Source organism: Schistocerca gregaria, chromosome 5, assembly GCF_023897955.1.
Source record: "Schistocerca gregaria isolate iqSchGreg1 chromosome 5, iqSchGreg1.2, whole genome shotgun sequence".
NCBI lineage: Eukaryota > Metazoa > Arthropoda > Insecta > Orthoptera > Acrididae > Schistocerca > Schistocerca gregaria.
This window is the reverse complement of record NC_064924.1, coordinates 514,113,461-514,127,036: the sequence shown is the minus strand read 5'-3', so window position 1 is coordinate 514,127,036 and position 13,576 is coordinate 514,113,461. Positions and strand designations below refer to the sequence as shown.

The 13,576-nt window shown below is 37.9% G+C and overlaps 1 protein-coding gene across 14 annotated transcripts in view; it reads left to right on the top strand.

Moving 5' to 3' along the window:
- The window catches only part of LOC126272880 (acyl-coenzyme A diphosphatase NUDT19), a 98,102-nt gene that overhangs the window by 20,642 nt on the left and 63,884 nt on the right, over positions 1 to 13,576 (top strand). For 5 of the 14 annotated variants that reach the window (XM_049976126.1, XM_049976110.1, XM_049976113.1 and 2 more), the window contains exon 4: positions 6,868 to 7,007. The exons of 7 other annotated variants lie outside the window; for them this stretch is intronic. In XM_049976126.1, coding sequence (XP_049832083.1) covers positions 6,920 to 7,007 — 88 coding nt within the window. In that variant the 5' untranslated portion in view covers positions 6,868 to 6,919. Of the gene's footprint in view, positions 1 to 6,867; positions 7,008 to 10,458; positions 10,896 to 13,576 lie in introns of all 14 variants that reach the window. 2 more of the 14 variants (XM_049976116.1, XM_049976119.1) reach the window with 1 other exon arrangement.

Here is a 13,576-nt window from a genome sequence, read left to right as displayed (position 1 = left end):
CCTGGCGACACTTTTTCTCAATTTCTGTGACAGCTTTGACCGCTTTTTTAATCCAAAGTTCGTCTTCCTTTTTCAGAAACTTGACACAGTTCTTGCCTGGAGATATGCCTAGACGACTCAAAATTTTACACTTTGCTAAATTCCCTTCATTGAAACTTGTAATAGCTTTGTACACTCCCAACTGAAATGTGGTCATCAAAATAAAAGTTGCTTTTGGTAGCCACGACCATACAACATTGTTAAACAACTTTGACAGATTTTGCTTTCCACCATGTAGGCATTTACTCACGAGGTCAGGATGGGCCAAGTCTCTAAATATGGGTTTTATTTGTTCCCGAAAGGAAGATGAGTGTGGTCATAAGGTTCGTTTTTTTCTTGGCCTTTTTGGAATTTGCATCAACTTGTCTCACCTTTGGGGCATAGTCCGTGCCCAGATGTGTCTTCATTGGTAGCCGTCAAATAAAAAAATTCTGCCCAGACCGCTGCCTTCATGTCCTTTAGAGTTTTTTTAGCATTCCTTCTTATAGCTAGGCCATAATATAGTTGTATTTGATTTATAGCCTCACCAGTAAGGCAGCCACGATTCCCGATGGTTTTGCCGTTCGAAAGTTTTGTTTTCCCAAGTTTCAGTTTCAATTTCCTGAAGCAACTACCAATCTGCTACTAGACGTGACCGTAACATTCCAATTTCTCGATTGAGAAGTCATGGCCACATGGTTTGGCCTCACAAACCTTGGGGTAAGAAGCACTGTCCCCATCTCCTAAATAATGCTTGTACCACACTTACTCCAGAGTAGTTAGCTAGGCAATCAGCATCATGATTGTTGGTCATTCTATTTCCGCATCTGCAATACTTGGATGAAATTTTAACATCAATTACCTTGCCTGTGTTTTCTGCTGTTGCAATTACAATTCCATTGAGTGAAGTGTGGCTCTTACATTGCCACGATCCGTAAAATATTGCTGACAAGTCTCTATTACCATCATTTTCACTGACACTTTCTTCAACAGCAGCCTTCATACTCACTTCACAGACCTTCTTTGCAGCATCTCGAAGCATCTTATTGTAATATTTGAAAGCTGGCGGTGTTGGAAAGTTCATTACACCGCAGAAAGATTACACCGCAGAAAGTTTTCGCCACTTTTTCACCTTTTCCAATATATCAGAATGTGTGGGATAATCGAACACTCACCTCTGATTGTTTACTGTCTGGTAAGCATGGAGAATTTGTAGTGGACACTTCAAAAGAACATTCACTGCACTTTATTACTGTTGGTACTGGTAAGCCTAGCCTGGTTCCAGTAGAGACAGTAAGAGATCCTTTCCATTTTACGCACACTGTAATTTGGCTAACTAGGCTACCTAAACTGTTGATATTAACGATATCATAGCAACCTTCTTCTTTTCCATATATCTCATATTTAGCCAACTTACGGGTAAGCTCCTTAGAAGAAGAGCTTGTTTTAAAAGCACAAACAGCTTCAGTACTAGTACTAGGCCTGGGCTCACCTTCACAATGAACTTCCATTTCAAATTCACCACAATGCAAAAACTGTTTTTGGTTACATCTCCCCCCACCAAAAACTGTTTTTGGTTACATCCCCCCTCCCTCCACCCCACTGAACTCATGTTTTATTTTCTTGTTTTGTATTCATGGCATTACATAATACAAACTTATTTGCTGGGATCTAAACACTGAAATACAAATATTGTAAACAAACACCACTTTCAATCACCACAAACAAAGAACTGAAAACAACAAAATAGACTGGCAGCTGTTTTCATCATTGTTGCCAACAGTATTTAATCAGTGTTACCAACTAAGATTTCAAACAGCTCTACTATAACAAGTAGTCACCAGCAAGTAAAAAGAAGGTTGAGTTCATGAAAAGTGTACGTTGCAGGGTGTTACTAAAATGCTTGTAAAATGGAAACCACTCAACATAAATTAATAAATTTGGTATCAATTTAAACCCAAATATATGCATAACAAAAAAGGTGCAATAAATAAAAATAAAATTTTTTTAACCTAACAACCATCCGACTCCCCTTAATGGTTTATGTACATGACAATAAAAATCAGTTTCAAATTGTCTGTGATCTATATAACCACAGTGCAAGGCGTAAAATAATTTTCTAGTAACCTTTGCCTTTTTCTCTTGGTACAGAGTAGAGGTATGCACACTGGTACAAATGTATTTGTCAGGTTCTTAATGTAAAACAAAAGAAAGCTGGGATTAGCAACTAATTTAGAAGAAAATAAAAACACTCCCCGTTAACTGCTCTTTCCAAAAATTATCTGAATACATAGATTCAAGAATTGAAAAGTTCTTTTAACTACATGGTAAATAGTGGCTTTTGTTGTGTAGCTAATACTCACTATTTACAGGTGAAGTTACCTATTTTGTGTAATCAAGTAACTATTAAGTTACTAACAACAGATAAACAGTAACAATTTAATATAACTGAGGATGCAGCAGCATTTGTCAAAATATCAGTTTTCTGTACTTGCTTAATATTACCCAGTATGTGTGAATAGCATTAAGGAGAATAGTGATAGCTTACTTTTAATATAGTGAATAGATTCAGTTTCTATGAGTGCATTGTCTTTTGTTAATGTATAGCTTGAGTAATTTTACATCTCTGAAGGTTCATCTTCAAGTTGGGGTCCATGGGACATGGTGAACAGTTGAATTAATATGTCTACCTAACTGTCTGTCACAACTGTTAATACTACTCTCCAACTAACGGAAAAGCAATGTTTGAAACTATGTTGAGCACTCCCACATGAACACAGTATTATTCCTGAAAGAGGACATATTTACTTTAACTTGCTCTTGATAGGAATGTTACAATATTATTATATTGTTTCTGAAACAGAACACTTATACAGGGTGTTACAAAAAGATACGGCCAAACTTTCAGGAAACATTCCTCACACACAAATAAAGAAAAGATGTTATGTGGACATGTGTCCAGAAATGCTTAATTTCCATGTTAGAGTTCATTTTAGTTTCGTCAGTATGTACTGTACTTCCTTGATTCACCGCCAGTTGGCCCAATTGAAGGACAGTAATGTTGACTTCGGTGCTTGTGTTGACATGCGACTAATTGCTCTACAGTACTAGCAACAAGCACATCAGTACGTAGCATCAACAGGTTAGTGTTCATCACAAAAGTGATTTTGCAGTCAGTGGAATGATTACAAATGCAGAGTTGGCAGTTGCCCATTTGATGTATGGATTAGCACGGGGGCAATAGCCGTGGCGCGGTACGTTTGTATCGAGACAGATTTCCAGAACGAAAGTGTCCCGACAGGAAGACATTCGAAGCAATTGATCGGCATCTTAGGGAGCACGGAACATTCCAGCCTATGACTTGCGACTGGGGAAGACCTAGAACAACGAGGACACCTGCAATGGACGAGGCAATTCTTCATGCAATTGACAATAACCCTAATGTCAGCGTCAGAGAAGTTGCTGCTGTACAAGGTAATGTTGACCACGTCACTGTTTGGAGAGTGCTACGGGAGAACCAGTTTTTTCCGTGCCACGTACAACGTGTGCAGGCACTATCAGCAGCTGATTGGCCTCCACGGGTACACTTCGGCAAATGGTTCATCCAACAATGTGTCAATCCTCATTTCAGAGCAAATGTTCTCTATACAGATGAAGCTTCATTCCAATGTGATCAAATTGTAAATTTTCAGAATCAACATGTGTGGGCTGACAATCTGCATGCAATTGTGCAATCACGTCATCAACACAGATTTTCTGTGACCGTTTGGGCAGGCATTGTTGGTGATGTCTTGATTGGGCCCCATGTTCTTCCACCTACGCTCAATGGAGCATGTTATCATGATTTCATGCGGGATACTCTGCCTGTGCTGCTAGAACATGTGCCTTTACAAGTACGACACAACATGTGGTTCATGCATGATGGAGCTGCTGTACATTTCAGTCGAAGTGTTTGTATGCTTCTCAACAACAGATTCGGTGACCGATGGATTGGTATGTTGCTGTTGTTGTTGTGGTCTTCAGTCCTGAGACTGGTTTGATGCAGCTCTCCATGCTATTCTATCCTGTGCAAGCTTCTTCATCTCCCAGTACTTACTGCAACCTACGTCCTTCTGAATCTGCTTAGTGTATTCATCTCTTGGTCTCCCTCTATGATTTTTACCCTCCACACTGCCCTCCAATGCTAAATTTGTGATCCCTTGATGCCTCAGAAATGTCCTACCAACCGGTACCTTCTTCTTGTCAAGTTGTGCCACAAACTCCTCCTCTCCTCTCCAGTTCTATTCAATACCTCCTCATTAGTTATGTGATCTACCCATCTAATCTTCAGCATTCTTCTGTAGCACCACATTTTTAAAGCTTCTATTCTCTTCTTGTCCAAACTCTTTATCGTCCATGTTTTCTTTCCATACATGGCTACACACCATATAAATACTTTCAGAAACGACTTCTTGACACTTAAATCTATACTCGACGTTAACAAATTTCTCTTCTTCAGAAACGCTTTTCTTGCCATTGCCAGTCTACATTTTACATCCTCTATACTTCGACCATCATCAGTTATTTTGCTCCCCAAATAGCAAAACTCCTTCACTACTTTAAGTGTCTCATTTCGTAATCTAATTCCCTCAGCATCACCTGACTTAATTCGACTACACTTCATTATCCTTGTTTTGCTTTTGTTGATGTTCATCTTATATCCTCCTTTCAAGACACTGTCCATTCCATTCAACTGCTCTTCCAAGTCCTTTGCTGTCTCTGACAGAATTACAATGTCATCAGCGAACCTCAAAGTTTCTATTTCTTCTCCATGAATTTTAATACCTACTCCAAATTTTGCTTTTGTTTCCTTTCATGCTTGCTCAATATACAGATTGGATAACATCAGGGAGAGGCTACAACCCTGTCTCACTCCCTTCCCAATCACTGCTTCCCTTTCATGTTCCTCGACTCTTATAACTGCCATTTGGTTTCTGCACAAATTGTAAATAGCCTTTTGCTCCCTGTATTTTACCCCTGCCACCTTTAGAATTTGAAAGAGAGTATTCCAGTCAATTTGTCAAAAGCTTTCTCTAAGTCTAAAAATGCTAGAAACGTAGGTTTGCCTTTCCTTAATCTTTCTTCTAAGATAAGTCGTAAGGTCAGTATTGCCTCACGTGTTCCAATATTTCTACGGAATCCAAACTGATCTTCCCCAAGGTTGGCTTCTACTAGTTTTTCCATTTATCTGTAAAGAATTCGCATTAGTATTTTGCAGCTGTGGCTTATTAAACTGATTGTTCAGTAATTTTCACATCTGTCAACACGTGCTTTCTTTGGGATTGGAATTATTATATTCTTCTTGAAGTCTGAGGGTATTTCGCCTGTCTCATACATATTGCTCACCAGATGGTAGAGTTTTGTCAAGACTGGCTCTCCCAAGGCCGTCAGTAGTTCCAATGGAATGTTGGCTACTCCTGGGGCCTTGTTTTGACTCAGGTCTTTCAGTGCTCTGTCAAACTCTTCACGCAGTATTGGACTGGTAGAGGCGGACCAATTCCATGGCCTCCACACTCTCCTGACCTCAACCCTCTTGACTTTCATTTATGGGGGCATTTGAAAGCTCTTGTCTACGCAACCCCAGTACCAAATGTAGAGACTCTTTGTGCTCATATTGAGGACGGCTGTGATACAGTACGCCATTCTCCAGGGCTGCATCAGCGCATCAGGGATTCCATGCGACGGAGGGTGGATGCATGTATCCTCGTTAATGGAGGACATTTTGAACATTTCCTGTAACATTTTCCTGGTACGTTCTGTTGCTGTGTGTTTCTATTCCATGATTTATGTGATTTGAAGAGAAGTAATAAAATGAGCTCTAACATGGAAAGTGAGCATTTCCGGACACACGTCCACATAACATATTTTCTTTCTTTGTGTGTGAGGAATGTTTCCTCAAAGTTTGGCCTTTTTGTAACACCCTGTACACACTTACACATGCTACTAATACCTCTGCCACCCTGATTATAGTATTGTTCCCAAAGCAAACCACATATACTTGCAGTTGTTTTTTTAACTTCTACCATGTTAATACTATTATTCCTGAAATAGAACACACTAAAATTAAAGTCTGGCACAAGCCTGACTGAACTGTTGGCTTGATTGTAAGTAATGTGTGCAGCCTATCTTTGCCACAGCACTAGGAGGGGATGGGATGTAAGTCCAGTGCCCCGACTGCCTTTTACCCTCAGGAAAATCCCCGGTACTCATTTGATACAGGTTGAGTGGACTTGGGCAGTCCCATCTGAGATTGAACTCAGGACCTCCAGGGCTGGAGTCAAGTGCTCTGCCCACCAAATATTGTTCCTGAAAGTGTTCTACTGATTACTATCTTCTTTTTATAACCCTCTGTGCAACTGTTCATAATACTGTAGCAGGTGAGTGGAATTTTCCTTTGCTTTCCACATAAATGGTGACCAAGTTTCTTGTCTCAAAAATAATTTCATCACTTGATTGTGACAGCCTTTGCTTGAGCTGTTACTTGTTCACTTGTGTCAACTCCATGCCCAGGAATTGGATTGTTACTCTGTTTCTCAAAAAAAAATTGTCAATGTAACTCATCACCCATACTTCTGAACAAGATCTAGAAACAAGCTTGACAGCATTTACAATATCTTCAGGGGCAGAACATTAATCACAATCACAGTGCTAGATCCCCATCAACTAATAACTGAAAAATTGTTCATGTAAAATTTTTCATCTGCATTTCTTTGCTGTTAGTTTGTCTTGTTTTCTAAGTCATCTAGTTTGTGCCTATAACCATTAGTTGTCACACCATATGTTATTTAGGAAGCCTTAACTTCATCTCAGTAATGTTCCAGTTTTAATTATCTGCACAGCTGGCAGTTAATATTGCAACACCATGAATGCAACATGTAACAAACATCAAGCTGACATGAAGTGTACTACATGTTTGTTGAAGCAAATATGTTTCATATCAATAACACAAGGTAGATAGGAATTACATCACTTACGTTCTGTATATAGGAACAATTATGGTTTATATTTAGAAATAACTTTTTAATGCTGGCTGTTTGTGATGCTATGGCTCACATCAGTAGGGATCACAAGACTGTCACAGATCTGAAGGGGCTGAGCAGGGCCACATTCAATGCTATACAGATCTCTACAGTCCCAAGCAACTAACACCTAAGAGGACAAACATATTTTTCTCTCAGTTATGCAGGATGGCACAGCTGTATCATGTACTTAAGAGTCAGGAATTGAGTGACTTTGCAGCAAGACAAGTATCCTTCAGTCAGTGTTAAAAAAGTTTGGCCATTTCAGTCTTGTATTTCAGTGAATAGTTGTAGTAAAGCTGTAAAACTTGGTTAATAGGTTCAACACTTGTATTGTGCACATTCTGTAAGTTTTAAGTCATTTGATTCACTAATTTTTCTCCCCATGTCATTCAAATTCGTTAATAAATTTTGGCACAATGAAACTTCCCCCAAGTTTATTTAAGTGATCTCTTTACATACTATGTTTTAAGAAGCTCCTCTTCTGTGACCTTATTGTGGAGTGGCTTGTTCATAGAACTTTCAGATATAATTACACCTATCCACAGCCAGATATGCAACTGCAGCCAAGTTGCAGATTAACTGATATTTCATTATGATGAAAAGAACATACTGAATTTTTTAATAATACTTATTTAGGAGATGCCCAGGTCATATTTTCAACCTACAGAATGAAATACTAGTTTTTACATCAGATGATCTTGTAATGTCCCCTCTTCCATGCCATATTCATACTAATTTTACAGTCTGGATAATTAATTACAACAACATCATAACACCAACTTCAATAACTCTCTCCAAAACTAACTTCAACTGTACTCACAAACAACTCCTCTCTCTCTCTTGGCCTTGCAACAGTTCTTATATAAAAATGTAACAATCCATAACGATAAACTCATTATCATTATTGATACTTTTATAAAACCATAATGAAAAATTACAAATTTACAAAAACTTATTTTTAAACACAAATTTTACAATAAAGAGCAAAGTGTTTGGCACAGTTTGTTTTCTTATACAATTTCTTTTTCTACAAAATTTTGTTATATCTGAATATGCATAGAAAAACAGGTTAACCCGTAAATGTAAAAGTGTTGCCATTGTTGGTGGGTATGTGTTGCCATTGTTGGTGGGTATGGGAATTAGCAAAATTGACATTGGTCTCACTCCTAAGTGATACTTAGAGGCGAGACCAATGTCTGTTTTGATAGTTCCCATACCCAGCAACAGATGGCAACACTTATCTGCAAGATTTTACATTTGAGGGCTAGCTCATTTTCCTTGCTTGTTTTCAATTCCTTCTAAAATAGTGCTAATTTTTTCTACATTATTTATTAATTTTGATTTCTAAAATTTATGTGCATTCCAACTCTAAAGTTACATTTTTTGATTCAACAAGTACATTGTAAATTATGTTATACATTACTAAACAGTCTTATTTTTCCATGCTGATTTTCTCATACCTTATAAACAGTAATTTCACACAAAAAACATGTTACATAACTGATAATATTATGAAAAGCATAGATTGCTACTCACCATATATAGTTGAGATGCTGAGTCGCAAACAGGCACAACAAAAAGACTGCTAAAGGAATAAGCTTTCTGCCAAAAGGCCTTCTGAATTAGACAAACACACACACACACACACACACACACACACACACACACACACACACACACACATGACCACTGTCTCTGGCTGTTGAGGCCAGAGTGCAAGCAGGTGGGAGAAGCAGTCTGGGTGGTGAGGGTAAGGAGGAGCTGGGACAGGGAGGGGGAAGGATAGCAGGGTAGGAGTGAAGGATGGTGGAGTGCTGCTTGTGGAAGGATGCAGGCATGAGATGGGGAGAAGGCAGGGCAGCTAGGTGCAGTCGGGGGGTTAGATGGTGGGCACGGAGGGGGGAGAGGGAGTGCAGGGGAGAGGGCACAAAAGGAAAGAAGTAAAAAGACTGTGGGTGTGTCGGTGGAATAAAAGGCTGTGTAGTACTGAGGTGGGAACAGGGAAGGATTGAGTTGTTATTCTTGTAGGAACTGCTGGTTGGAATTCTCAGTGAAATGCAGAGGGGAGATGAATGGAATTCACACACACACACACACTTTTTTGCTTAATGTGGAGATGCACCAAGATGAGTGTACACAATGCAACAGCATACAGCAGACTGTCAGTGTCAAAGATACTCCCCTCATGGGAGTTCAACCACCAATCAAAGAGTCTTCTTATCTTGCACTGGTGTTATTGATGGTGAGGTCTCCACATAGATGACCGGTGTCTGTGGTGGAACAGGCATTGCATATGTGACGAAGCAAGCTGGAATAATTTTACTTCCCCTTTTGTTTTGCCATCTGCTTCCTTAAAATTCATTTTGTTCTTAACTAATTACCATTGACATGTGTGGTTACAACTGCATTTTCATGAAAGAGAAGGGCTGACCCTCAGCTTTGAAGAATTTAACATCAGATCTAATTTTGTGCTTAGTGTTATGTATGTAATTGATTTTCTAATTTATTTTGACTATTACTAGTTAGTATCTTTTGTTATAGGGCGAAATCAGTAATTGTTTCTTAATGTACATTCTATTGTTGATATATAAACAAATACAAATTCTGTAATAATTGTAAACATTTGGGGGAACAACTAATAGTAATCTTAAGGGATCTATTTGGCTCTATTCAAAAAACATGTTAGCAAGCCAGAATTCCAGAGTAATTATGGTAACAGTTTTGTCAAAAGTACCGTACTGTTTGTGTAACTATATCTGTTTGTTTCATGATTTAAACAAATAATTTGGCTTAACCCTTGCAGTAGAAGAAACTGTTACAAAGAACCAATTTTTCAATGTATTCTATTAATCTAATGAGTTAAGTTTTAATTGTAATTTCTGTAAATTAAACTTCAAACAATGTGTAGTTTCAGTGTGTATTATTGTGAATATGTATAAGGCCCCAATTTTTGGTCACAAGACGGTCAGTCCACGTCCGAATTTCAGACAAGGAACCTGTGTTGATTAGAATGACAACAATGCATCAACTTAACAGTGAAATTAGTGTTACACCAACAGGCTGTGTGTTAAAGCAATTAGAGTGTCTGTTCCATACATACCTGATTATTCTGAAAGAAATGTGAATTATGTGGTTATGTTTTTAATGCTTGTAGATGATCAAAAGTAAACTATTATAGCAATATGTGGACGTTTGCCTAGAAACTATGAATGAGGCTTATGGGAAGTTAGAACAATAGTGCACTGGCCATATATAACTGTGTATTATTGGTGGGGGGTTGTGAACATTGAAAGTAAAAGACTGTGAAACACAACTGTGCATCTGTCGACTACATCATTTGTAGTAGACGTTACTGCATGTCCACCCTCTATTTTTTCAGCCAGTACGTTGACACCAGGACAACAAACAAAGAAACAAAGCAGGCAAACCGCTACATGTGGTACTCCGATGTGAGGAGTATTGTATGTGGACACAATAAACTAGAACTCATGAAGGTTGAGTAGGAAGTGTGAACTTGGAGTGATTTACAGTACAGATTTAAATGGAAGAGATGATACAGCCAATCAGCACTGGGGTTTCATAACAAAGAAGGTGCAGCAGCCCGTCAGTGAGCTGGTTCTATGGAAGCAGTTGCTGAGTATGGGAGCAGACAATCAGCATGCAGGTAGACACAGCTGACCGAGATAAACAAGGCACATCGCCAAGAGGATTACAACTTGCCACAGCCATGCAGATGATGGACCAAGATGACAACCACAACAACAGCAGCAGCAGCAACAGCAGCAAAACAGTAGAAGGAGAGTGAATGAGAATAAGGTAATTTAATAGCAAAAGCTATTTTGTATTAAGTGATACATAATGAGTGACTTTAACGAACAAGACAGTGTGACTGAGAACAAAGCTGTAGAAGGTTAAGTTTTTAAGTGGACAGAAAGACCTAAGTGGGAATGGTTCTGTAGACTATTGTGGTTATAAATCAGACTTGAATGTAATTGTGAAGGATGGAGATGAAAGTCCTATTGTAAAGAGCGAAATGAATGAAAACAGTACTGAAGTGGATGAGGTCATTAAGGTTAAGGAAGAGGAATCTAGTAGCAAAGGTCAGCAAGGGCAAAAGTTTATGGTAGATGGAAATTTGGCAGCAATTTTAAGGCAAATTTTGAGTAATATGAGTATGAAAGAAGACATTAGTAGGGTGGAAAAAACATTAGTAGGATGGGATATAATATGAAAAAATATTTTAGTAGGGTGGAAAATAGTATGAAAGAAGACATTACTAGGAATAAAGAAAACTGATAGCATTAGAACTGAGATTGTTTGCTTAAAGGACGAACTGAAGGCAGAAATTAAAAAGGAGATTCAGGTAGTCAGCTCTAATCTTTCAGAATAAAATAAGAAGTTTGATGTGGTAGTTAAAGATTGTGATAATGCTAATGAGAAATTAACATTGAGTTGTAACTGTGTAGAGGAGAGAGAGAAACTTTGTGATGACAGTAGTAGGAAGGTGGAGGTTTTCGAGAAACAATGTGCTGAAAATAGGGTTAAACTTGGCAACCACATCAACCAGATAAAAATGATTTATAAACAGACATAAAAACCAAGTGGGCAGTAGTGGTAGAGGAAAAACTGGAAAAAGTAAATGAAAATATAGATTCAAAATGGCTAAAATAGAGAAAAAGGTGGAAGAAGTACAAAATCTAAAGCATAGAGAAACTGACAGTGGATCTGATTCTGACAGTAGTTGTAATGATGATAGAAATGACGAATCCAGTAGTGATGAGGATGAGGTATTTGAATGAAGGCAATGTGTTACGTATACAAAGAATAAAGGAGGATAATATTAGCCCTAATAAAACGTTAGATTTTGAGAGTGGTACTGAGGAAGGTGACCTTGCTATCTGTCATTTGACTCAGTCTGTTATTCATTTTGATAAGCAAGATGATAGTTTTTTTTCCAGGGAAAGGATTAATGAGGATTCGTTGTATGAAGAAGATCTCATGGTAAGTAAGAAGGAAGTGTGGCACCGTGTAATAACATCAAGGGTACGAGGAATGCATGTTAAGTGTTTACTGGACAGTGGTATTGATTTGAATGGCATTTCACAGGCAAATTTTGAATCTATTAAGAACACAGAGGGTATAGTAGTAATGCATGTTCCTGGTATAAAAATTATTGGTGCTACTTGCAAGCTATCACAGAGTGTGAAATGAGAGGTGCTATTAAATGTAGAATTGGCAGGACAGTTGTTGAAATACAGTTTCTTGGTGATTCAAGATCTCAGCATTGATGTTCTATTTGAGACTAATTTCTTGTGAAATTATGAAGTAAGGGGTTCAACATTCTGTGGCGATTCATTATGTGGCGATAATGCTTACCCCAGCTGCCTGTCTCATTTTTCACATTTCCTGAGGCAGTCAAACTCTTCTCCTATCCTATCTGTAGTTTATAAGTGAATCAGAAACATCCTGTCTTCGAATTTCATTTAATTTTGTACTGTAGGATGCTTTAGTATAGAAATATTTTAGAAAAGGTTTCTGCTGTGATTTTATATATGTTGTGTTAGTTTTAAGTAATGGAATCATTAGAGGATGGAAGAAAGTAAACTGGTACCATGATTAAAGAATTTCCACCTGAAGTAATCAGCTCCTTAGTTCAGCAGCAGAGGCAATATGCAGTAAAAATCATCTTAAATAGTAGATATTATTATTAATTATGATATAATAGAAGCGTTTGTGTTCAGTGCAATCAGTATATGGAGATAACTATCTACCTATAGAAGTGTGTCATGGTACAGCCTTTTCTAACATTAAGGAATTACAACTTTAAACATAGTTGCCTGGAGTAATGTGTGTGGAAGGAGTAAGCAAGAATTGTATGTATATCGCCCTTCAGGCTAGAATACAGTGAAATAATAGTTTGTCTAGGTGATGATTTTGTCCGATTGGTAATGAGATTTAAGTTTGCCTTAGCATAAGGATCTGTTACTGTGGAATGTTTTTCAGTAGAGTCAATTTTGCATTAGATAAGCAGAGCAAGTGTTTATTTATTAGATAATGAAACAATAATGAAATAATAAAACAATGAATAATGTTAGGGTCTTAATGGTGCATGTCTCTGCAGTAGGGACATTTTTTGAGACTGCACTCCACTAGCTAACAAGGTAAGAGATGTAAGCAAAATAATGGAGCTGACAGACAGGACTGAATAATCGAAAAGATAACTGTATACCAAACAAATGTGGTGTAACTGTATTGAAGATCTATTTGTTAACTGGGCAACATTGGGTACTGTGTATATTGTGCAATTTATGACACTGCAGCTGGGAATGAGAGTTTAACAGAAAGAGCAATATTTTAGTGAGGTACAAGTCACATAACACTGTATCATTGAATCTATAGGTTATCTGAAAACTTCTATTTGTGTTCTGAACAGAAATTATGCGAAATGAAAGCAGCTGTCAAAAGGTCAATGAGAGATTCTTTTAACGAATTTGAAA